Source organism: Mercenaria mercenaria, chromosome 11 (genome assembly GCF_021730395.1).
Source record: "Mercenaria mercenaria strain notata chromosome 11, MADL_Memer_1, whole genome shotgun sequence".
Classification (NCBI taxonomy): Eukaryota; Metazoa; Mollusca; class Bivalvia; order Venerida; family Veneridae; genus Mercenaria; species Mercenaria mercenaria.
The window spans coordinates 57,551,108-57,576,202 of record NC_069371.1 but is presented as its reverse complement, the minus strand read 5'-3'; the positions used below and the strand labels follow the sequence as shown (position 1 = coordinate 57,576,202).

At 35.3% G+C, this 25,095-nt stretch overlaps 1 protein-coding gene across 3 annotated transcripts in view; it reads right to left on the bottom strand.

Moving 5' to 3' along the window:
* Positions 1-16,073: 16,073 nt before the first annotated feature.
* The window catches only part of LOC123531280 (4-trimethylaminobutyraldehyde dehydrogenase A-like), a 67,625-nt gene continuing 58,603 nt past the window's right edge, over positions 16,074-25,095 (bottom strand). For all 3 annotated transcript variants that reach the window (XM_045312101.2, XM_045312102.2, XM_053517504.1), the window contains one exon: positions 16,074-21,191. In XM_045312101.2, the coding sequence (XP_045168036.2) occupies positions 20,984-21,191 (208 nt within the window). In that variant the 3' untranslated portion in view covers positions 16,074-20,983. The remainder of the gene's footprint in view (positions 21,192-25,095) is intronic.

Sequence of the window (25,095 nt, the reverse complement as noted above, 5' to 3'; positions counted from 1 at the left end):
TAGGGCTAAAGTTGTAAGACTCTATTCTTTCAGATCATTTGCTATAGTACTAAAGGACTAATTGCTGCGTGGAAATTTCCACAGTTAAAGTGAGAAGAAAAAATGCCCACTTTCTACGAGTTGTATGTCTAAAGATGCCAAGCTTTTATATTCTTTTTTTCTTTCTTTCCTTTTTTCTTTTTTGCTAATTCTTACTAAAATTCATTTTAGAAACAGTCGGCGAATGCTGAAAGATATATAAAAAAAAGTGCCTTGTCACCATTTTGTTTAAAGGGCGTGATGTAAGCGATTTTTGTTTAAAAACACCCTTTTCAGCTGTATTTAGGTTGTTTTAAGATAGTGGGGCCCCTAACGGTAATGTTTAACAAATGCATTAATTGATACAGTTCTGAAGTTAACACTGTTTCGCACTTGTGTTGCATCTTTTTAACGACTTTTACTGTGTCGTTGTTGTTTGATTGTTGTTGTTTTTATTTGTAAATCTTGTAAAAAATTACGTTTTTCCTCCAGCTAAAACGGAAATGGCATTGCGCAAAACGACGCGAAATTTTTTTTCCCTTTTTTCTTTTTGGGAAACCTCGTTTTGGTAACAATTATAAAACACAAAATAAAATTTGTCGTAACAAAATTTTTTTTGGGGGTCTCGGAAAGAGATTTAATCGGCAAAAATTTAACCCCAACTCTTAAGAATTTCCCTGCCCTGCATTAAAAAAAGAACATGGGAGATAAGACCTCCCTTTTCTTTTCCCAAACTTGAAAACAAAGAATAATGCAAATCAAGAACTTATGCAAAATGAAAACAAAGTTTTTAAAGTGTTAAACATTCCCCTTAGGTTAAATTCAATTTAAACGCGAAAATGGCTAATCAAATGAAAATGTCCGCTTTTGTACACAAATCAATGATAATAAGGGATTGAAAAAAACGTTTTTTTTCTGAAAGAAAAATTTAAATAAAACAAAGTTTGTCCTGTGGGGCTTGAACTCCTTTTCCTGAAAAATTTTTTAAAGCGCTTTTTAGGTGGAAAACTTTTCAAAAAAGGAGGTAACTTTTAGGGTCCGGAAATTTTTCCTATTATCGTTTGGGAAAAAACAAGAAGACTATTTTTAACGTCCGTTTTATAGTTTTTTTTCCCCTAACTGACGAAAATCCCCCCATCTGATCAGTGTTCTACATTCTAAATGTTTTTTGTGTAGTGTGTGGGTGGGGAGGGGGGGTTTCATATCGAATTAGATGTTGGTTTGCTACCTTTATACGATTTTTGTCCCCCAATTTTTTTTTATTGTTTCTTTTTTAAAAATATTAAAGGGGTTTTTGCACGCAATTTCCCCCTTTAAGTGAACCCGTTAGAAACGAATCAAAAATACTGAAATAAATCAAAGGTGGTACCCCAAAACAGAAAGAAAATTTTGGAGGAAAGTTTTTTGCAAATCTTAGATATTTGGGTTTTCCAATCAAAAAAAAAGGGGAGCATAAATATTTTTGTGATGAACCTTTGTTAATTTTGCATAAAAGTAAAAATTCAAACGGCCTAGTTTTTTCGGCGTAACATGGGTTCAAGGGTAAACAAGTTTACGCCCGTTTCCTGGGTCGCTGAAAATTATGTTAGTATTCGATTATCAGTTTTTTCGCAAAATGTAATTTTTGATAATTTGTTCCCAGGAACCATTGTTTTAGGCGGAAACCTTGGTTGGGCTTTGAATTGGGTTTCCAGCGTGAACCATTTTTTATGAACTTAAACCCTTTGTTTTCGTTGAAAAAAATTGGTTCTCGCCCAAAACTTGTTTTTGGTTTTCCTTTTTCACGAGCTTTAAACTAATTTCTCGTCGTTAACTTTTTTTCAGTTCGTACTAGGGTTTACACCGGACCCGGGTTTTACCCCGTAAACATGGTACGCCGTGACTTGAATAAGGGCCCGAAAATTCAAAGTTCAGTTAAAAAAACTATTTGAAACTGGGTCTGGGGCGTTTTTTCGCTCGAAAATATAATGCTTAGAAAAACTGTTTTTTTTTTCGAAAACCAGTTTTTTTATTGTTTTCCTATTTTTTTTCGCCCGGCCCTGGGTTCACGTATATTGAAAAATTGGCGTGTTTTTCCGTTTTCTAAAAAAGCGATAAAAAAACTTGAGGGAGTTTTCGTGATTTAAAGGTAAAAAACTCCGCTCTATATTTCGATTTTGAAATTTCCGAACCACACACACACACACACACACACACACACCAAGAGAATGTATGACCTGACAGTGCGGCGTTTTCTTGTCGGGATGAGGGAAATTTTTTTGGGGTCGAACCCCCTAAAACCGGCTTTTGTTTTGTTTAGAAATTTTCCTTCCCAAAGATGGTTAGGAAAATTGACTCCCGAAAAGGTTTCCGTGTTTTGTGGTGCCGCCTTTTTTACTTTCAGTGCTTTGATTTCTACTACAATCAAAACCCCCCATGGGGGGGGTCAATTTTTCCCTGGGGTTCGTTTTAATAAATTTTGTGAGTAACTAGGGAATGCTAATGTCAATAAACTGATCGGCCTTGGTTTATTTTTTGAAATTTGAAGATTTTCATTGAAAATCAAGTGACCCCTGGGTCAGTGTCGTTTTTGACCCTGGGGGTAAATTTTTTAACAAATTTTTTAGAAGCCACTACGCAATGCTAAAGTCAAATATCTAAAACTCTGGCCCTTTGGTTTATTTTTAGAAATTTTTTTTAAGTTTTCTGTGTTAAAAACAAGTACCACTGGGGCGGGGCAATTTTTACCCGGGGGGCATCATTTGAAAAAATTTTGTAGAGGTCCCTTTCGCAATGCTTCACACCAAAAATTCTAAGCCTAGGGCTTCTGGTTTTTTGGGAAAAGATTTTTTAAGTTTTCCTTTCGGGGTTTCCTGGCAACCAGGTTTGCTGGAATTCAATTCTTTGAATTTTGAAAAGGGGGCCACCCAAGGTCATTTGTGAAGTTTGGTGTAATTTGCCCAGTGGTTTTCAAAAAGTTTTTTTTGAATTTTTTGAAAAACGCGGCATCAAGAGGTCCTTGCTCACCTTTTCACTTCGTGACAGGTGAGCTAAAAATGTTGACGGACGCACAACACACGACAGACATTGAGCGGTCACAAAAGCTCACCATGAGCCTTTGGCTCAGGTGAGCTAAAACAAGGAGCTGCGTTCAATAAACGCTTGATGGCCCGAGTGGCATCCTTGTCGATAGATTTTGCACCAAAGTCCAAAACAAGGTCAAGGTCAGGTGATGTTTGAAGATGGGGAATGGTCACAGTTCACATCTGTATTAGTATCAATTCATTCTTATAAGGGGTATTGATGCTAGACGAAACGGTTCCATTTGGTTATACAAGAGATGGCCCATATAAAGCAACCCAAGTCCGAAATGAGGTCAAACGGAGGTCAGGTGGTGTCTGAAGATGAAGAATAGTCACAGGTTACATCTGCATTAGTATCCAGTCATTCTAGTAAGGGGTATTGATGCTAGACGAAACGGTCCCATTTGGTTACCCTCGTACGAACGGACGAACAGGACAGTCACTATATGCCTCGCGCATCAGTAGATGCTTGGGGCATAAAAAAACAAAGATTGCTATCAACAGGAAAAGCCACGCTCCAGGAACACATCCTCTCAATACGCAACCCTGTAGCAGTGTATGTAAGGATACATACACAAAAATATAGACAAAAGTAACACATATGGACAAGGAGTACAAGCAAACTACATGATTGCAGTGCATCTTCAGTCAATTTCTACCAACAACAAACCTGTTGAAATGCATAAAATTTTGTGATCACGCAGCGTCCGTCGTCCTTGCGTGCCTGCTTGCGTAAACTTTTGCTTGTGACCACTCTAGAGGTCACATTTTTCATGGGATCTTTATGAATATTGGTCAGAATGTTCATCTTGATGATATCTAGGTCAAGTTCGAAACTGGGTCATGTGCGGTCCAAAACTAGGTCAGTAGGTCTAAAAATAGAAAAACCTTGTGACCTCCCTAGAGGCCATATTTTTCAATGGATCTTCATAAAAATTGGTCAGAATGTTTATCTTGATGATATCTAGGTCAAGTTCGAAACTGGGTCACATGCCATCAAAAACTAGGTCAGTAGGTCAAATAATAGAAAATCCTTGTGACCTCTCTGGTGGTCATATTTTTCATGGGATCTGCATGAAAATTGGTCAGAATGTTCATCTTGATGATATCTAGGTCAAGTTCGAAACTGGGTCACATCCGGTCCAAAAATAGGTCAGTAGGTCAAATAATAGAAAAACCTTGTGACCTCTGTAGAGGCCGTATTTTTCATTGGATCTGTATGTAAATTGATCAGAATGTTCATCTTGATGATATCTAGATCAAGTTTGAAACCGGGTCAACTGCGGTCAAAAACTAGGTCAGTGGGTCAAATAATAGAAAATCATTGTGACCTCTCTAGAGGTCATATTTTTCATGGGATCTGTACGAAAATTGGTCAGAATGTTCATCTTGATGATATTTAGGTCAGGTTCAAAACTGGGTCACGTCCGATCCAAAACTAGGTCAGTAGGTCAAATAATAGAAAAACCTTGTGACCTCTGTAGAGGCCATATTTTTCATGGAATCTGCATGAAAATTGGTCAGAATGTTCATCTTGGTGATTTCTAGGTCAAGTTTGAAATTGGGTCAACTGCGGTCCAAAACTAGGTCAGTAGGTCTAAAAATAGAAAATTCTTGTGACCTCCCTAGAGGCCATATTTTTCATGAGATCTTCATGAAAATTAGTCAGAATGTTCACCTTGATGATATCTAGGTCAAGTTTGAAACTGGGTCATGTGTGGTCCAAAACTAGGTCATCAGGTCAAATAATAGAAAAACCTTGTGACCTCTCTGGAGGTCATATTTTTCATGGGATCTGTATGAAAATTGGTCAGAATGTTCATCTTTATGATATGTAGGTCAAGTTTGAAACTGGGTCATGTGCGGTCAAAAACTAGGTCTGTAAGTCAAATAATAGAAAAATCTTGTGACCTCTGTAGAGGCCATATTTTTCATGGAATCTGCATGAAAATTGGTTAGAATTTTCATCTTGATGATATCTAGGTCAAGTTTGAAACTGGATCACATGCGGTCAAAAATTAGGTCAGTGAGTCAAATAATAGAATCAAAGGCCTGAAGGGCCTGAGTCGGCTAATGATTGATGTACTGACAGTATAGTCTACCAGTTTCAGTTTGTTTTTAGTTTTTTTTCTTAAAATTTCATAACACAGCTCGATATTTACCCAAAATATTATATCCGGATATGATAGGAGAGATCGCCGTGACGTCACGCGTTAACATCTGTTTATCTGGTGGTTGGCAAAACAAATGATTTTAACACCGTTTGCGTATTGAATCAGAATTTTTAATTTTTAATAACTTTTTTGCTCATTTATGGATTTTCAAAATTCAAAAAGATTTGAAATACTAACAATCTTCATATTTTTGTATCCAAATATCTTTTTTCAATCAATAACCGTTTTAAATGACATATAATTTTAAAAGCGGCGTAGTGATTTTCACAACCTTTAGAAAAACAGTGTAAGTTGAGCGTTCATAATTAATCCATTTTATTTCGAAATAACAATTAAAAGTAATCAATAAATTGCTTGTTTTATAACCTTTCCAGTGATCAAAAAATTATTTATGTAATTTGTGTTTTAAGAAAGTTTAGACCGTAAGAAAAACACCACTGTTTACAAAAAACATGGACGGTCGGCTTCTGCCCACCCGATCACTGTCTTATCAGTTCTAAAAATAGAATTTGTATACAAACACGATCTCTCCTATTACACTTTTATCCAGTTTCAACAATATATTTTACAAATTGTGATGATACGAAGACATTTAGCAGCAATTGGCAGTATCTGACATTGAAGTTTACGGTTAAATTACCTCTTATTTAAATCTTTTCATAAAAAAGTTGTTTCGTTTCGTCAAAGCAGCCAAACATAGATGATCTACTTTCGATTTCAAACTACAAGAGAATACAATTTAATGTTTCGCCGATTTGTTTATTCTCGAAAAATAAGAATTAAAATCATTTTTAATATCAGTAGTAACTAAACAAACCAGTAAGAGCTTCTTCCGATAATTTATCCGTTTACTGACTGCAAAATTCAACCCACGCAAAGTTTATAGAAATCATACGATGCGTGTTTACGTTCAATGTGGGAGAATTAAGGTTGATCGGCTATGTTACCTAACGCATCCAGACGATTCAGATTTTGTTTTTAAAAAAGCATTGTGTGCGTTTCTATTATTTTATATACGTTTTTATACGCTTAGAAATTATTAGACATGCGTATTTGCATTATTTCTATACGTAATTTACGCTAATACGCATCTTATCTGGAGCCCTGTGGAACTATTTTTTGTCTTTCGCTGGATGTTACCCAAGCTTTGTAAGCCTGCGCAATTCTTAAAATGCACATTTATGCTTAATGAGTTACATTCGAGTATTGCACAATTACAAGTCATAAATATGACAGATTACATCGTATATTGGTCATAGCAAAGGGAATTGACACAACTTAACTTCATTCATGCAGTGAACTGTTTGAAGTTTGAGAAATCTAATGGAACTACATCCCTTCATGTGTTATTCGGTCCATTTAGAGAATCGCTGAACAGCAAGGACTCGTCAAAAGGCTTTCAGCCTTTAGCCGACTCAAAAAACCTTGTGACCACTCTAGAGGCCATAGTTTTCATGGGATCTGTTTGAAAGTTGCTCTGAATATTCATCTTGATAATATCTAGGTCAAGTTTGAAACCGGGTCAACTGCAATCAAAAACTAGGTCACTAGGTCTCAACATAGAAAGACCTTTTGACCTATCTAGAGGCCATATTTTTCATTTGATCTTCATGAAAATTGGTGAGAATGTTCACCTTTATGATATCTAGGTCAAGTTTGAAACTGGGTCACATGCGGTCAAAACTAGGTCAGTATGTCTAAAAATAGAAAAACCTTGTGCCCTCTCTGGAGGCCATATTTTTCATGAGATCTTCATGAAAATTGGTGAGAATGTTCACCTTGATGATATGTAGGTCAAGTACAAAACTGGGTCACATGCCTTCAAGAACTAGGTTATTATGTCAAATAGTAAAAAAAACCTTGTGACCTCTCTAGAGGCCATATTTTTCAATGGATCTTCATGAAAATTGGTCAGAATTTTTTATCTTGATGATATCTAGGTCAAGTTCAGAATTAGGTCACATGAGCTCAAATAATAGAAAAAACGACGTCATACTCAGTTCATGTGGGGGCAGGTGAGCGATTCAGGACCATCATGGTCCTCTTGTTATGTCTGTGAGCCTATCAAAACCTTTGAACATAATATGATCATGAATTTCAATGCAGTATTAGAAGTGTTATCAGATTTTGATCACATTTTGGTAGGTATCATTACAAGTTCAAGTTTGTTTATTGTAAAGATGCTTCAGTCAACTGGATTTCAGTGTTAAAATATCATTTCTTTCACTCAGCTTCTATACATTATCTTTCTAGAGTTGTGTTCAGTTTTAGCTACGTCGGCTTTATATCATATCAGAATTTTTTAGTAAACCAACTTTCCCACAAATTTACATGCAATTTTAAATAATCATATCTCAGTTTCCCAACTGGGATGTTAAGTTTCGAACTAACGAAGCTTTAAAATTAAGCAATCAAAAGGTTGAATAAAATTTATTTAAAAACAAATCTGAGCAGTTGTTTACAAAAATCTCTCAGGTTTATATAAAGGTATGATATATATTCTTATTGGACGTTTTGAAAGAATCAAGAAAAGATGTGATTTTAATTCCTGAATGGATAATGGATTTTCAATGGTTAAAATTAGGGGTCTATTTTTAAATCCTCCTGGATTTTTTGAAATTGGGTTTATTATGTTCTATGAACCTTCTACTTCAAGAAAAGTATCATCCAATTTTCATGCAATATTTTGGCGGCCATCTTGAATTCAAAATGGCGACCATGGAATTCAGTGATATAACCCATAAGAAGTATACATCTGGGTAAATTTTAGGTATATAAGAACCTAAATAGTATCAAAATATTTCTAAGGCATTGCCCTTTCCTTTTCAGTTACTTTATGTAAATTAGCTAATTTGCATATTTATGAATATTAATGAGTATGTAAAAAATATGACGAAATTTCGCAAATAAATGGACATGTATTAAAGTTATACAAATTATTTTTTGGCAAATTTTGGTCAATGAAGTAGTTGAATGATACCAAATGAAAGGTAAGGTACTGTGCTCTTGATATTTTATCTGTTTATGGTCATATCTAGCAGATACCAGTCTTAAGTTCAATCATAAGTGTGTGGGGTAAGAAACTGATCCCTGAACATGAAAATCCATTTTGTTATCATATCTTGGTCAATTTTAGATATATAAGAATCCAAAGAGAATCAAAATGTTCCTAAACCATTGCCCTTTCCTTTCTAGTTATTTCATGAAAATTAACTATTTGCATATTTATGAATATTAATGAAAATGTAACAGTATAACCAAATTCCGCTAAAAATGGGCATATATGAAAGTTCTACAAATTATTTCTTGGTAAGTTTTAGTCAGCGAAGTTGTCAAATGGTACCAAATGAAAGGTAAGACACTGTGCTCTTAATATATTAACTGTTTATGGTCATATCTGGCAGATACCAGGCTCGAGTTCAGTCAAAAAGAGGTGGCGTAAGAAACTGACCTCTGAATGCGAAAACCCATTGTTTCACCATCAATGTCTTCTGAACCTCGGCAAAAGTAGGTATGTAGTACATGGAGATTTTTTTTGGGATATGGGCCTCACTACGTTTCTTCATTTTTACGTTTGAAAACTATGTTATAATTATAAATATGATATATTCAGTGAAAGTTATGTTTATTCTAGCAGATAAAACACTTTCATGAAAAAGAAGATTGAATTTATTATGCCTAAAATGAAAACAAATCCATAAATGTCAGAAATTACTAAATAACGATATTAAGGAGGTAGGTTACCTTCATATTTGTATGTGCGCATGCCCAACCGGGAGCTAACGTGACGATTTACGACGACGTTTACGACAAACCAAATGTGTTTGTATATCCATTTTCAGAAAGAAAATCATGAACCTGTCTCTGATCTGATGCTTTATGGTTCAATAATGCAGAAATAATTAATAAATTGCCGCAGAAACGCTTCAAAACATTGTTGCTTTAAAATGACGTCACTGGCGTCATGACGTTACGTGTCCGTTACCGCGCAAAATTAATAGCTTTTATTTTGAAAGAACGTAATTCTTTGCATTTTCTTTATTTGAACTATTTTTAAACAGCCATTATTTACTGAAAAATTTTCATGTGTCTTTCGCTCTCATTAATAATCAATATTTTGTTTCTTTTATATAGTTATATTGAAATGTTATGCGGAATGTAAGAAAATGGATGATGGTAACCAATGTTATTGGGAATATAGCTGGGTGAAAGGTTACTTAATACGGCCATTTTCAAATAAAAATCGGGCAGTTTGATTTGTAATACCCATTTTTCAGTTTCCGTTGATAATTTGTTACTTATATATTAAAACTTAGCTCTAAAATTGTTCAAATTTCACTAGAAAATTGTGGTTTCTTGAATTAAATTGATGTTACCATGGAAACGAAGCCCGTGACCTATATATCTAAATGGAAAATTCAAAAGCGTTGACACTGGTCTATTTAAGGAACACAGCTTCGGCATTTTATTTTCATTTCAACAGTATCCATAATAATAATAGCAGCATTCAGAACGATTTTTCCATAAAAAATGTCAGACGAGGGGTACTGCTGTAAGTATTTTAAGCTGTGAAATTTGTTTAAATAAATGCAAATAACACGAAAATATTACTTATGTTAGAATTAAAATGTTTTAAAGCTACATTAACAAGAAAGATTATCTTATTTAATATTTTTTATAAGAAATTATGATAAAAAGCAAGATTTAAGCTATTTTAAACATCTCTGTTGCCATGGTTACTTTAAATTTTAAGAAAAAAAAGGGTATCATGTAAAGTGCTTGGTATTTTGCTAATAGTATTACTCAAATATGTCATGTTGGTCATTAACAGAATGACACTGAATCCGTCGAAAAACCCGTTTTCATACATAGCTGTTTAAAAATGAGAGAAAATGCGTTACCATGGAAACACGAGCCCCGTGACATATATATTTTAAGCTTTTATCAGAAAGCTAACACGCATACTAACAAAATTATTAATTATGCAGACTTCTACGTATAACAATGAAACCAAAATACACTGAAAACTATTAAATATACGTATTTTCCTTCTTCTTTCTATATAAAATACCTTTAGAGGGTCATGTCCTTCAAACCTGTATAAAAATTGTACTTGAAGGGCCAGAGATTAAAGAAATTGAGATTGTAGCAGTCAAAACATTAAATTACACGAAATACAAAAAATTGCTGCGGTTAAACTAATTTGAGTTTACCCTGGTAACAAGGTAACCTACCTCCTTAAGTGAGCAAATTTTCTGTTTAATGGCACATTATATTCAATTAAAATAGAAATAGTCTGATTATCTACGACTTCCATAATTAAATATCATAATTATCCATATAGCCTTGTTATGTGTATGAATGTGTCAGATCAGGTTAATGCCTGGACACTGTGGTCAGAACGCAAAATGAACAGAAAAAGAATTTGTTACATGGTGCAATCTTGAAAATGCTTTTTCTAATGCATAAACAACTGAAAAATGTAAACTATTTCATAGTGTTGATTCTCCTATTAAAACTGATAAATTAATACATACTTCAGTAAACCTGAGTTAAAGACATCTCCGAAAGGAATTATCAGTTTTCTATGTATGTTTTAGTCCAGCATAATAGGTGGCCTATGATATGATCATTAAACGTATACAGTATATATTTATTCACGTTTTACATAAGGAACTTTATAGTACTAAAACTTGCACCTCGAGTCCTTCAAATGAACTGGATTTGGTCAATAATTCAAAGTTTGCATAGATGATGAACATTAAGCTCATTTCATAGATAATTTAACCTCTAAAACATGTACCAATACTATTTTTTTTAAATCATGTAACTTCATGTTGAACTGCTATTTTACCCCACGTGAAAAGATACTGCGACAAAGTATATGCAAACTCTAGCAAAAACATTCGTAGTCAGTATAAAATCTTGCAAAATCCTAGAAAAATTAAAATCCAACTATTACAAGGTTTGTTGTTCAGTTGTTTTTATATGATTTTTAGCTCGACTATACGAAGTATAAAGAGAGCTATCCTACTCGACCTGGCGTTTGCGTCGGCGTCTTTCCGCATCCCCACCTTGGTTAAAGTTTTTTTACACTTCCTCTTTTTTCAACTTCCTCTGTAATTACTTGATGGATTTGATTCAAACTTGAAATACTTATTCCTCATCATCATCTACATCATCTAACATAAGGGCCATAACTCTGGCACCAATATTTCATGAATTATTCTCCCTTTTCACTTAGATTTTCAGGTTAAAGTTTCGATGCACTTTCACTCTATCTCTGTTATTACTAAATGGATTTGATTCAAACTTAAAATAGTTGTTCAACATCATCACCCACATCATATGACACAAGATGCATAACTCTGGCACAATTTTTCATGAATTATTCCCCTTTTTACTTAGAATTTCAGGTTAAAGTTTTATGCACTTTCACTCTATCTGTTATTACTGAATGGATCTGATTCAAACTTAAACAATTGTTCAACATCAATACCTTTATCATATGACACAAGGTACATAACTCTGGGACCAATTTTTCATGAATTATTTCCCCTTTTTACTTAGAAATTTAGGTTAAAGTTTTGATGCACTTTCACTCTGTCTCTGTTATTACTGAATGGATTTGATTCAAACTTAAAATAGTTGTTCAACATCATCACCCACACCATATGATGCAAGGTGCATAACTCTGGCACCAATTTTTTATTAATTATTCCCCCTTTTTACTTAGAATTTTTGGTTAAAGTTTTGATGCACTTTCACTCTATCTCTGTTATTACTGAATGGATTTGATTCAAACTTAAAATAGTTGTTCAACATCATCACCCACACCATATGACACAAGGTGCTTAACTCTGGCACCAATAATGAATTATGCCCCTTTTTGCTTAGGATATACCTATATTGTGTTTTGATACATTTTATTAGCTCATCTGATATTTTGAAGAAAAAAATGATGAGTTATTGTCATCACTTGATCGGTGTCTGTGTCTGCATTGCCTGGTTAAGTTTTATGTTTAGGTCAGCTTTTCTCCTAAACTATTAAAGCTATTGCTTTGAAACTTGGAACACTTGTTCACCATCATAAGCTGACCTTGTACAGCAAGAAATATAACTCCATCCTGCTTTTTGCAAGATTTATGGCCCCTTTTGTACTTAGAAATATCAGATTTCTTGGTTAAGTTTTATGTTTAGGTCAACTTTTCTCCTAAACTATCAAAGCTATTGCTTTGAAACTTGCAACACTTGTTCACCATCATAAGCTGACCCTGTACATCAAGAAACATAACTCCATCCTGCTTTTTGCAAGAATAATTGCCCCTTTTGGACTTAGAAAATTAGTTTTTTTGGTTAAGTTTTATGTTTAGGTCAGCTTTTCTCCTAAACTATCAAAGCTCTTGCTTTAAAACTTGCAACACTTGTTCACCATCATAAGCTGACCCTGTACAGCAAGAAACATAACTCCATCCTGCTTTTTGCAAGATTTATGGCCCCTTTTGGACTTATAAAGTATCAGATTTCTTGGTTAAGTTTTATGTTTAGGACAACTTTTTCTCTTAAACTATCAAAGCTATTGCTTTGAAACTTGCAACACTTGTTCACCATCATAAGCTGACCTTGTACAGCAAGAAACATAACTCCATCCTGCTTTTTGCAAGAAATATTGCCCCTTTTGGACTTAGAAAATCAGTTTTCTTGGTTGAGTATTATGTTTAAGTCAACTTTTCTCATAAACTATCAAAGCTATTGCTTTAAAACTTGCAACAGTTTTTCACCATCATAAGCGGACACTGTACATCAAGAAACATAACTCTATCCTGCTTTTTGCAAGAATGATGCCCCTTTTTAGACTTAGAAAATCATGTGTAGGACAATATTTCTATTATACAAAAAAATCAGATGAGCGTCAGTACCCGCAAGGCGGTGCTCTTGTCTTTACCTCTCTTATTACTTTAAGTTGATATTTTTGACATAGACTCAGGCTATTATGCAATATCTTCATCCACAATTGGAGTCATTAAACACTCCAGTGACGGTTCTAGTTTTCTCAGATGTGCCCAGTTTCACTATCCAGCATCGAAATAGTCGAGCGCGCTGTCTCCTGTGACAGCTCTTGTTTTACTCTTTATACATATTTACCAAATAATCTAATGATTGACACAGGAACTGTTCTAATTAAACGCAAATTTTGTGCATTTAATTTCAGTTAAGCCTTTTCTGCTTGTAACATTGCTAAACATTTTTTCCATGTGAACCTGTGAGGCAGTTTTTAAAACTCTCTCCACTTTATTGAAAAACATTGATGTCCGGTTAGTGAATGCAGTTTTTTGAGAGGTAATTAATATTCCTAAGAACTATTTCTGCGTAGCTAGTTGCAGATTTTTTCATATGATTTAGAAAATGTTACACACAGTCAGGTGTGGTTACTATATCAACAATAATAATTCACGCATTCTTGATGATGTTTCCAAATATGGACAATCACTTGTTGCTCGTATAGTTGATATTTTTATACCGGGGAGGTGCTGTTATTAAATGGAACTAACAATTTTAAGAGTACAATACTGCATCGCTTGCGATAACATATCTCCATATCTCCTTTAAAACTGATTTAAGTACACAGATTTTTAGCTCACCTGAGCAAGAAGTGCTCAAAGGTGAGCTTTTGTGATCACCCTGTGTCCGGCGTGCGTCGTCGTCTGTCTGTCGTCAACAATTTGGCTGTTAACACTCTAGAGGTCACATTTTGGCCCAATCTTAATGAAACTTGGTCAGAATGTTACACTCGATAAAATCTTGGATGAGTTTGATATTGAACCATCTGGGGTTAAAAACTAGGTCACTAGGTCAAATCAAAGGAAAAGCTTGTTAACATTCTAGAGGTCACAATTTTGGTCCAATCTTAATGAAACTTGGTCAGAATGTTACCCTGAATAAAATCTTGGACAAGTTCGATATTGGGTCATCTTGGGTTAAAAACTAGGTCACCAGGTCAAATCAAAGGAAAAGCTTGTTAACACTCTATAGGTAACATTTTTGGCCCAATCTTAATGAAACTTAGTCAGAATGTTACCCTTAATAAAATCTTGGATGAGTTCGATATTGGGTCACCTGGGATCAAAAACAAGGTCACCAGGTCAAATCAAAGGAAAAGCTTGTTAACATTGTAGAGGCCGCATTTATGACTACATCTTCATGAAACTTGGTCAGAATGTTAATATTGATGATCTTAAGGTCCAGTTTGAATCTGGGTCATGTAGGATCAAAAACTAGGTCACCCGGTCAGATCAAATTTATGACCATATCTTAATGAAACTTGGTCAGAATGTTAATCTTGATGATCTTTAGGTCAAGCTTAAATCTGGGTCAGGTTGGGTCAAAAACTAGGTCACTAGGTCAAATCAAAGGAAAAGCTTGTTAACACTCTAGAGGCCACATTTATGACTATATCTTATTGAAACTTAGTCAGAATGTTAAACTTGATGATCTTTAGGTCAAGTTCGAATCTGGGTTGTGTTGGGTCAAAAACTAGGTCATGGGGTTAAATCAAAAGCTAGTTAACACTTTAGAGGCCACATTTATGACCATATCTTAATGAAACTTAGTCAGAATGTTAAACTTGATGATCTTTAGGTCAAGTTCGAATCTGGGTTGTGTTGGGTCAAAAACTAGGTCATGGGGTTAAATCAAAAGCTAGTTAACACTTTAGAGTCCACATTTATGACCATATCTTAATGAAACTTGGTCAGAATGTTTATCTTGATGATCGTTACTGGATACCTGGTTTGTTGCAAAATAGCTTTGTAGGTCATGTTGTCTGTCAGTTATATCCGACCATAAATATTAAATCATTTTCCTTTACCTTTATATAATCGTCAATACATCTTTGCAATTTGCAAGAGAGACTTTCAAGAATTCAATGAATGTTATCAATATGTTCTTTTGCAGAAATACCGCTATTATCAACTGCGAGAATACTCTACTAAATGTCACTATCGTAATTCAACAACTTGTGTGTGTTTTTGTTAAATAGTAATTTAAAAACACTTTTGTTACAAAGTGTATCAAAACAGTAATTATTTATCAAATTCAACTGAAATTTTCCCAAATGTATTTGGTACAAGAGATCACAGAGTGATCTTGATGCCTACCATTGTGTCATTTTTTAATGTTCCAAATTTCAAGAAAAGCTCAAAATCCTAAGAGTAGGTAACTATATCAGAATCCAGGTCATCACAGTCCTTGGATCCAGTGACCTCTAATACCAATTGGTAACTTTGGCTCCATACAAGGTACCTACTTACATACCAAATATCAAAGAGACTGGTCAGTATATGAATGTGCTATGTGCAAAGCACAAATATGTCACTAGGTCAAAATCAAGGTCTAAGTTCATTTCGGTACATGTGTTCCATGCATGTGGTCAAATTTGAAAGCTGTAGCTTGAGAAAAGTAAAAGTAGATCACTATATCAATTTCAAGGTCAAAGTTCATTTCCGAACACAAAACTATGCATGTGGTCCAAATTTGAAGCCTGTACCTTCAAAAATGTGAAAGTATGTCACTAGGTCAATGTCAAGGTCAAAGTTTATTTCGGTACACACACCTATGCATGTGGTTCAAAGTTGAAGGCTGTAGCTACAGAAATGTGAAAGTAGGTCAAGATCAAGGTCAACTCGTGTCAAGGTTCATCTAGCCACTTAAAAGTACACATGTGGTCCAAATTTGCATGCTGTAGGTTAAAAACATAAAAGTAGGTCACTAGATCAAAATAAGTGACCTTGACCCTAAACAAGAGAGATGACACCATTAGTGAGTTATATGCATTTTTTATTTCTTATTACGGAAACAGAGATTGCACATTATAATTACTTATAACTAATAATTAAGGTTTCGAAGTAGGCCTTGAGAAACAAAAATCAAACAACACCAAATCATAGAAAGAAAAAGTTGTTTGACATGAAAATTGAACAGCATGTAAAACATGTATATTACTTTATGAAACAAGTGTCAGTATACTGATATAAACATTGAATTCCGGAAAAGGACTACCTAAAGGAGCTCCACTTCCGGACAGTCAAATGCCTTTAAAAACTCGCCATTTTCAAAGAACAGTTACACATGTTCGTTTTGATGCATTTGCAATAGCGAGTGGTGAAATTTCGCATAACAAGGTGGAACACAGTTTTCAGCAATTGTTTATCTTTATTTATTTACAAATGGTATTCATTTTCAAAGGGGGACAACTCTTCCTTTCTATGGTTTGGTGTTGTTTCTCAAGGCCTACTTCGAAACCTTAAACCCATATCCTAAACAAGAGAGATTACACCATTAATGAGTTTTATGCAATTTTTTTTTCCTATTAAGGAAGCAAAGAATTCATATGTTATATTGTAACTAATAATTAAACCCAGAAATCTGAGTACTAAACAAATTAATCATCAATCTACTAGGGTAGTCCATTCACTGCTGAGGTGTAATAGGAAAATAATAAACAACTTGAATCATTATCTCATTAGTGTCTGCAGACTTTATGACCCTTCTACAGGTAAGGCCATAAAAAACCAGTTAACTACTTGGAGGGGCACTGGATATAAAATTATATTAGAAATAATACAAGAGGGCCATGATGGCCCTATACATCGCTCACCAGAGTTGATCTGGCCTACTGACCTAGTTTTTGACCCCACATGACCAAGAGTTGAACTTGACCTAAAGATCATCAAGACAAACATTCTGACTAAATTTCGTAAAAAAAAAAGATATGGTTACAACTCTAGAGTGTTCACAAGCCTTTCCTTTGATTTGACCGTTGACCTGGTTTTTAACCCCATATGACTCAGATTCAAACTTGACCTATAGATTATCAAAACAAACATTCTGACCAAGTTTCATAAAGATTGGGCCACAAATGTGGTCTCTAGAGTGTTCACAAGCTTTTCCATTGATCTGACCTACTGACCTAGTTTTTGACCCCACATGATCTAGTTTCGAACTTGACCTAGAGATCATCAAGACTAATGTTCTGACCATGTTTCATAAAGATTGGGTCAAAAATGTGGTCTCTGGAGTGTTCACAAGCTTTTCCATTGATCTGACCTACTGACCTAGTTTTTGACCCCACATGACCCAGTTTCAAACTTGACCTAGAGATCATCAAGACAAACATTCTGACTAAATTTCGTAAAGATTTGATTACAACTGTGGCCTCTAGAGTGTTCACAAGCTTTTCTTTTGATTTGACCGTTGACCTGGTTTTTAAGACATAGAGATCATCAAGACAAACATTCTGACCCAAGTTTCATAAAGATTGGGTCAAAATGTGGTCTCTAGAGTGTTCACAAGCTCTACCTTTGATCTAACCTACTGACCTAGTTTTTGACCCCACATGACCCAGTTTCAAACTTGACCTAGAGATCATCAAGACAACATTCTGATCAAGTTTCATAAAGATTGAGTCAAAAATGTGGTCTCTAGAGTGTTCACAAGCTTTTCCTTTGATCTGACCTACTGACCTAGTTTTTGACCCCACATGACCCAGATTCAACCTGACCTAAAGATCATCATGACTAACATTCTGACCAAGTTTCATAAAGATTGGTTCACAAATGTGGTCTCTAGAGTGTTCACAAGCTTTTCCTATGATTTGACCTACTGACCTAGTTTTTAATCCCACATGACCCAGTTTCGAACTTGACCTAGAGATCATCAAGACAAACATTCTGACCAAGTTTCATAAAGACTGGGTCAAAAATGTGGTCTCTAGAGTGTTCACAAGGTAAATGTTGACGGACGATGGTGTCGACGGACGCCGGACAATGACCGGTCATAATAGCTCACCTTGAGCACTTTGTGCTCTGGTGAGCTAAAAAAAACAAAGGGACATAACTCACTCAAAAATTGTTGAACCAGTCTGATTTTCAGGGTGACACAACTAGGGTACCAATACATCATTCTGACAAAATTTGGTCAAAATCCCCCCAGTAGTTTCTGAAGAGATGCGATAACGAGAAATTGTTAGAGACTGAAGGACGAGGGACCACGGACACAGTGATTTGAATAGCCCACCATCTGATGATGGTGGGCTAAAAATGATCAAATGTTTCCTTATATGCGGTTCTGACCTGCTTATTTGGGCATACATGTATACTGCATATTTGGTGTTCAGTTCTTTGTCAGTTTCAAAAACAGAAATTTTCCCTTTTTGATAATTAGTGAAGTCCTTAATAGATAACAAGAGCACCGCAATGCGGAGCAACATCAGCCTGCCAGAACATGTGCTCTGCACATCGCCTCGATGTGGTGAACATTTATGTAAAGTTTCTAAGAAATCCTTCAAGGGGTTCAAGAGGGGAGACCTTTGACGCCTAAGTGTGACCTTGACCTTGGAGCAAGATATCCAGAACATACGCACTGCATGTTGTCTTGATGTGGTGAAAATTTATGCCAAGTTTGTTTACAATCCTTCAAGCAATTCAAGAGTTGCAGAACAGACACGAAACAAAGTCATATGACTACTGATCCCTAAGTGTCACCTTGACCATGAAGCGCTATCCAGAACATGTGCTCTGCACATTGTCTCGATGTCATGAACATTTGTGTCAAGTTTCTTTGAAATCCTTCAAAATTGCTAACAGACAGACAGACGGACACCAGGAGTATAACATAATACATCCCTTTGGGCATATAAAAAATTGTTAATACAGGTCCATTTTGCTTCAGAAAGTTTTAGATGATAATTTTTTAAATAATGAATATTTCTGTTTTCATAAGGCAATGAACAACAAGAGGGCCATGATGGCCCTATATTGCTCACCTGAGTACCACTGCTCAAAATGATATGATCAAGTTTTAACATAGAGCACATAGGCATACACATTAAATATCATCAGGATAACCATTTTCTTGTAACAGTCCCATTTGACCTAGTCAGGGCCAATTTCCATACCAAGTTTGAGGGTCCTAGACTCAAATGCTGCATTTTTGTACTAACATGACTATTCCTCAGTCCATAGCTATCTACCCTGATTGCCTCAGTCAAGCTAAAGACAACAATGAAATTTCAAATTAGTTCTATAAATATTTACCCAGATAAATCCATTTTTATTAAAATCAGGGGAGGTAATCATGCATTGGTATATGCATGTAGAAGATATAGAGTACAAGCCTATACAACAATATATTAATAAAGTATTCATATTGATAAATGTTCAATCAAGAGTTATCTAATATGACTATTTCGTACCATGGAAGACAAAAAACGTTTCAAACCAATCTCATTAGAAGCTGCTATTAAAGGTGTATTCATTTAGATAAAAAATGAAGGGAGGTAATTTGTCATAAATTCAGTCAATATGTATCTTCACTGATTGACCAAGTCCATCTGTCGACATAAATGAAATTTCAGATCATTATCTTCATTGGTTACAGAGATATACCCATTTTAATTTGAAATGAAGGGAGGTAATATAACATAAAATCAGTCCATAGTTATCTACCCTGATTGTCTCAGTCCAACTAATGACAATAATGAAATTTCAAATAAGTCCTATAAGTACTTACTGATATATATCCATTTTGATTACAATCAGGAGAGGTAATCAGATATAAAATAACTCTGGAAGCTACAATTGGATCTGACAGATTCATCATGGAATCCAAGATTTATTGTTTGTATCAAATCAAACCATACATGAAATTTCTATACGGCTGCAAAAGCCAAAATGGCAAATTTTGGACCTTTAAGGGGCCATAACTCTGGAACCCATGATGGAATCTGGCCAGTTCAACAAAGGAACCAAGATCTTGTGGTGATACAAGTTGTGTGCAGGTTTGGTTAAAATAAAATTATAAATGAAGCTGCTATTGTGCAGACAAGGTCAAAATAGCTAATTTTGGCCCTTTCAGGGGCCATAACTCTGGAACCCATTATGGGATCTAGCCGGTTCAAGAAAGGAATCAAGATCTTATGGTGACACAAGTTTTGTGCAAATTTGATTAAATTCAAAGCATAAATGAAGCTGCTATTGTGCAGACAAGGTCAAAATAGCTAATTCTGGCCCTATCAGGGGCCATCACTCTGGAACCCATAATGGAATCTGGGCAATTCAAGAAAGGAACCAAGATCTTATGGTGGTACAAGTTGTGTACAAGTTTGGTAAAAATCAAATCATAAATGAAGCTGCTATTGTGCAGACAAGGTCAAAATAGCTAATTCTGGATAACTCTGGAACCCATGAAGGAATTTGGCCAGTTCAAGAAAGGAATCAAGATCTTATGGTGATACAAGCTGTGTGCAAGTTTGGTAAAAATCTAATCATAAATGAAGCTGCTATTGTGCAGACAAGGTCAAAATAGCTAATTTTGGGCCTTTCAGGGGCCATAACTGTGGAACTCATAATGGGATCTGGCCAGTTCAAGAAAGGAACCAAGATCTTATGGTGATACAACTTGTGTGCAAGTTTGGTTAAAATAAAATCATAAATGAAACCACTATTGTGCAGACCAGAAATTGTTGATGGACGGACACACGGACTGACGATGGATGAAGGGTGATCACAAAAGCTCACCTTGTCACTATGTGACAGGTGAACTAAAAATTACATACATATTTTAGAATATTGGTGCACTTAGCTATCATATTATAATGCAAAAAAAGAAGAAGAAAACTTGAGTCTGAAGTTTTCAAGTTTCATCTCTACCAGTATTTAACATGACTAAACACTAAAATGGTGCTTCAACATCATTCATTTCAACATAAACAGATTTCACTTGACTGTAATAGTCTATAGCTTCTGGTCCATTTTCTCGACCAATGCCTGATTTCTTATACCCTCCAAATGGCACACCAACTGGATACACATTGTAATTGTTTACATATAAAGATCCTGCTTGCATCTGTGCTATAACACGGTGAGCTCGACATAAATCTCTGAAATAAAAGAAAGGCAAGTATAACAAGAGATCACAGAGTGATCTTGGCACCCACCAATGTGCCATTTTTGAGTGTTCCAAATTTCAAGACTTATTGACTAGCTCAAGGTCAAATTTCATTTCCGTACACAACACAAATATATGCATGTGGTCCAAATTTGAAGCCTGTACCTTCAAAAATGTGAAAGTAGGTCACTAGGTCAATGTCAAGGTCAAAGTTTGTTTCGATACACAAAACTATGCATGTGGTCCTAAATTTGAAGCCTGTAGCTACAGAAATATGAAAGTAGGTCACTAGGTCAATGTAAAGGTCAAAGTTCATTTCGGTACACAAAACTATGCAAGTGGTCCAAATTTGAAGGCTGTAGCTTGAGAAATGTAAAAGTAGGTCACTAGGTCAAAATCAAGGTCAAATTTTATTTCAGAATACAAAACTATGCATGTGGTCCAAATTTGAAGCCTGTACCTTCAAAAATGTAAAAGTAGATCACTAGGTCAATGTCAAGGTCAAAGTTCTTTTTGGTACACAAAACTATGCATGTAGTCCAAATTTGAAGGCTGTAGCTTGAGAAATGTGAAAGTAGGTCACTAGGTCAAAATCAATGTCAAATTTCATTTTGAAACAGGAAACTATGCATATGGTCCAAATTTGATGCCTGTACCTTCAAAAATGTGAAAGTAGGTCACTAGGTCAAAATAAAGGTCAAAGTTTTTTCCAGTGCACAAAATTATGCCTGTGGTCCAAATTTGAAGGCTGTAGCTACAGAAATGTGAAAGTAGGTCACTAGGTCAAAATCAAGGTCAACTCATGTCAAGGTTCATCTTGCCACTCAAAGATATACATGTGGTCCAAGTTTGAATGTTGTAGTTTTTAAAAGCTTTTCCCTATATAAGTCTATATGAACCATGTGACCCCCAGGGCGGGGCCATATTTAACCCTAGGAAGATAATTTGAACAAACTTGGTAGAGAACCACTAGATGATGCTACATTACAAGTATCAAAGCCCTAGGCTTTGTGGTTTGGACAAGAAGATTTTCAAAGTTTTTCCCTATGTAAGTCTATGTAAACCATGTGACCCCCAGGGCGCGGCCATATTTGACCCCAGAGAAATAATTTGAATCATCTTGGTAGACCACTAGATGATGCTTCATACCAAATATTTAAACCCTAGGCTCTGTGGTTTTGGACAAGAAGGTTTTCAAACCATATGACCCCCAGGGCGGGGCCATATTTGACCCTAGGGGTATAATTTGAAAAATCTTAGTTGAAGACCACTAGATGATGTCACATAAAAAATATCAAAGCCCTAGGCCCTGTGGTTTTGGACAAGAGGTTATTCAAAGTTTTTCCCTATATAAATCTATATAAACCATGTGACCCCCAGGGCGCGGCCATATTTGACCCCAGAGAAATAATTTGAATCATCTTGGTAGACCACTAGATGATGCTTCATACCAAATATTTAAACCCTAGGCTCTGTGGTTTTGGACAAGAAGGTTTTCAAAGTTTTTCCCTATATAAATCTATATAAATTATAGAAATAAACAAAGGGCCATAACTCACTCATAAATTGATTTTCAGGGGGACACAACTAGGGTACCAATACATCATTCTGACAAAGTTTGGTCAAAATCCCCCCCAGTAGTTTCTGAGGAGACAGCAATTGTTTATTTTTATTTCTTTACAAATGGCATTCATTTTCAAAGGGGGACAACTTTTTCAGAATATTTTAAGTATGGGACAGTACGGCAGAACATGTAATGGTCAAGTAAAATATTGGTAACGATGTTGGTCATTTATAAAAAATTTCTGTATTTTGGTGATATACTCCTAAACCTTAAATAAGAAGCAAGATCAAAATATATGTACAAGTTATTAAATATTTTGCCGGAAGTATGCCTAACAAATGGCTGATTTTTACATGAAAGTCACCTATTAGCAATTCATGACACTAAAATGATTTTTCAAAACAAAATGCCTTTGAAGGTGGAATCGCAGTTTGAAGTTTCACAAAATGACTAACCACAAAGGCAGCCATTTAGTGTTTATGATGTACTTTGCACTGCTATATTATTTATTCAGCAAATAACCTCTCAAATATAGTACAGTTAAAATTCTGAAAGCCTGATCCTCAGAAAACTTGAATCCTTTGAAAATCAGACAATTATATAAGTCCAAATTTTTTCTTTTATAAATTCGCCAGTACAAAAAATCCAGCCGCTCATGGAATCAGGGTAGAATCAGGGTGTAATAAACACAGATTTTCAAAATTCAGGCCTGAAAAAACTCTGTGATACTGGAAACTCTGAATTCTGAAAAATTCTTTGTTTGATAATTAGGGTAACCAAATAATGTTTTCTGTTGATACTTTTACTTTCTTACATCTGGTGATTTAATTATGAACTAGAAACTGCTTTTTATGAAAAATGTATGTCTCCCACCAAGCAGTTATTGTAAAATGCCATAATTAAGGGCCATAACTCCAGGGAAAATCACTGAACCATAACTTTCTGAAGATATACAAACCTGGGCTTGGCAGTGGTAAGTGTAAAGTTTTGTGGAATTCCAACAAGTGGTATACTGGTAGTAGATTACGGAATTTGACAATTCAAGGGTCATGACTCCACTTAATCATTAAATAAGAACTTGACAATTTGAATCTACATGACCCAGATTCGAACATGGCCAAAAGCTCATCAAGATAAACATTCTGACTAACTTTCATGAAGATAGGGTCATAAATGTGGCCTCTACAGCCCTTGATTTGACCTGGTGACCTAGTTTTTGACCTATAAGTCATCAAGATAATTATTCTGACCAATTCTCATGAGTTTCATACTTTAACTGTAGAGATTTTCCTATGATCTGGCCTAGTGACCTAGTTTTTAATCCCACATGACCCAGATTCAAATTTTGGTTAAAGATCATCAAGATAAACATTCTGACCATGTTTCATGAAGATAGGGTCATAAATGTGGCCTGTAGTGTGTCAAGCTTTTCCTTTGATTTGACTGGGTGACCTAGTTTTTGACCCCATATGACCCAGATTCAAACTTGACCTAGAGATGATCAAGACAAACATCCTGACCAATTCTCATGAGTTTCAAACTAAAACTGTGGAATCTAGAGTGTTAACAAGATTTCCCTTTGATCTGACCTAGTTTTTGACCCCACATGACCCAGTTTTATACTTAAACTAGAGATCATCAACATTCTGAGAAAGTTTCATAAAGACTGAGTAACAACTGTGGCTTCTAAAGTGCTCACAAGCTTTTCCTTGATTTGACCGTGTGACCTAGTTTTTGACCCCACGTGACCCAGATTAAAACATGACCTTACAGGTCACCAAGACAAATATTCTGACCAATTCCCACAAGTTTTTTACTTAAACTATGGACTTTAAGAATGTTAACAAGATTTTCCTTTGATCTGGCATACTGACCTAGTTTTTGACCCCACATGACCCAGTTTCAAATTTGGCCTAGAAATTTTCAAGACAAACATTCTAAATATATTTCATAGAGATTGTGTCAAAACTGCTGCCTCTAGAGTGTCCTCATGTATCCCCCAGTGCACAGTCGTATAGGCAAGAAGTCAATAGGGGACAGGAGCAAAAGTCAAAGAGACACTGATGGTTGGCTGCAAGGGATCATCTACTTGGCATGTCCAGTCATCCCACTACATTTCAACATTCTGGGCCTAGTGGTTCTCAAGTTATTGTTCAGGCTCCTGTCACCTTGGCCTTTGATCAAATGACCCCAAAATCAATAGGGGTCATCTACTCTGCATGTCCAATCATCCTATTAAGTTTCAACATTCCAGGTCAAGTGGTTCTTTAGATATTGATTGGAAAGAGTTTTCTCTGTTCAGCTCCACTGTGACCTTGACCTTTGACAGAGT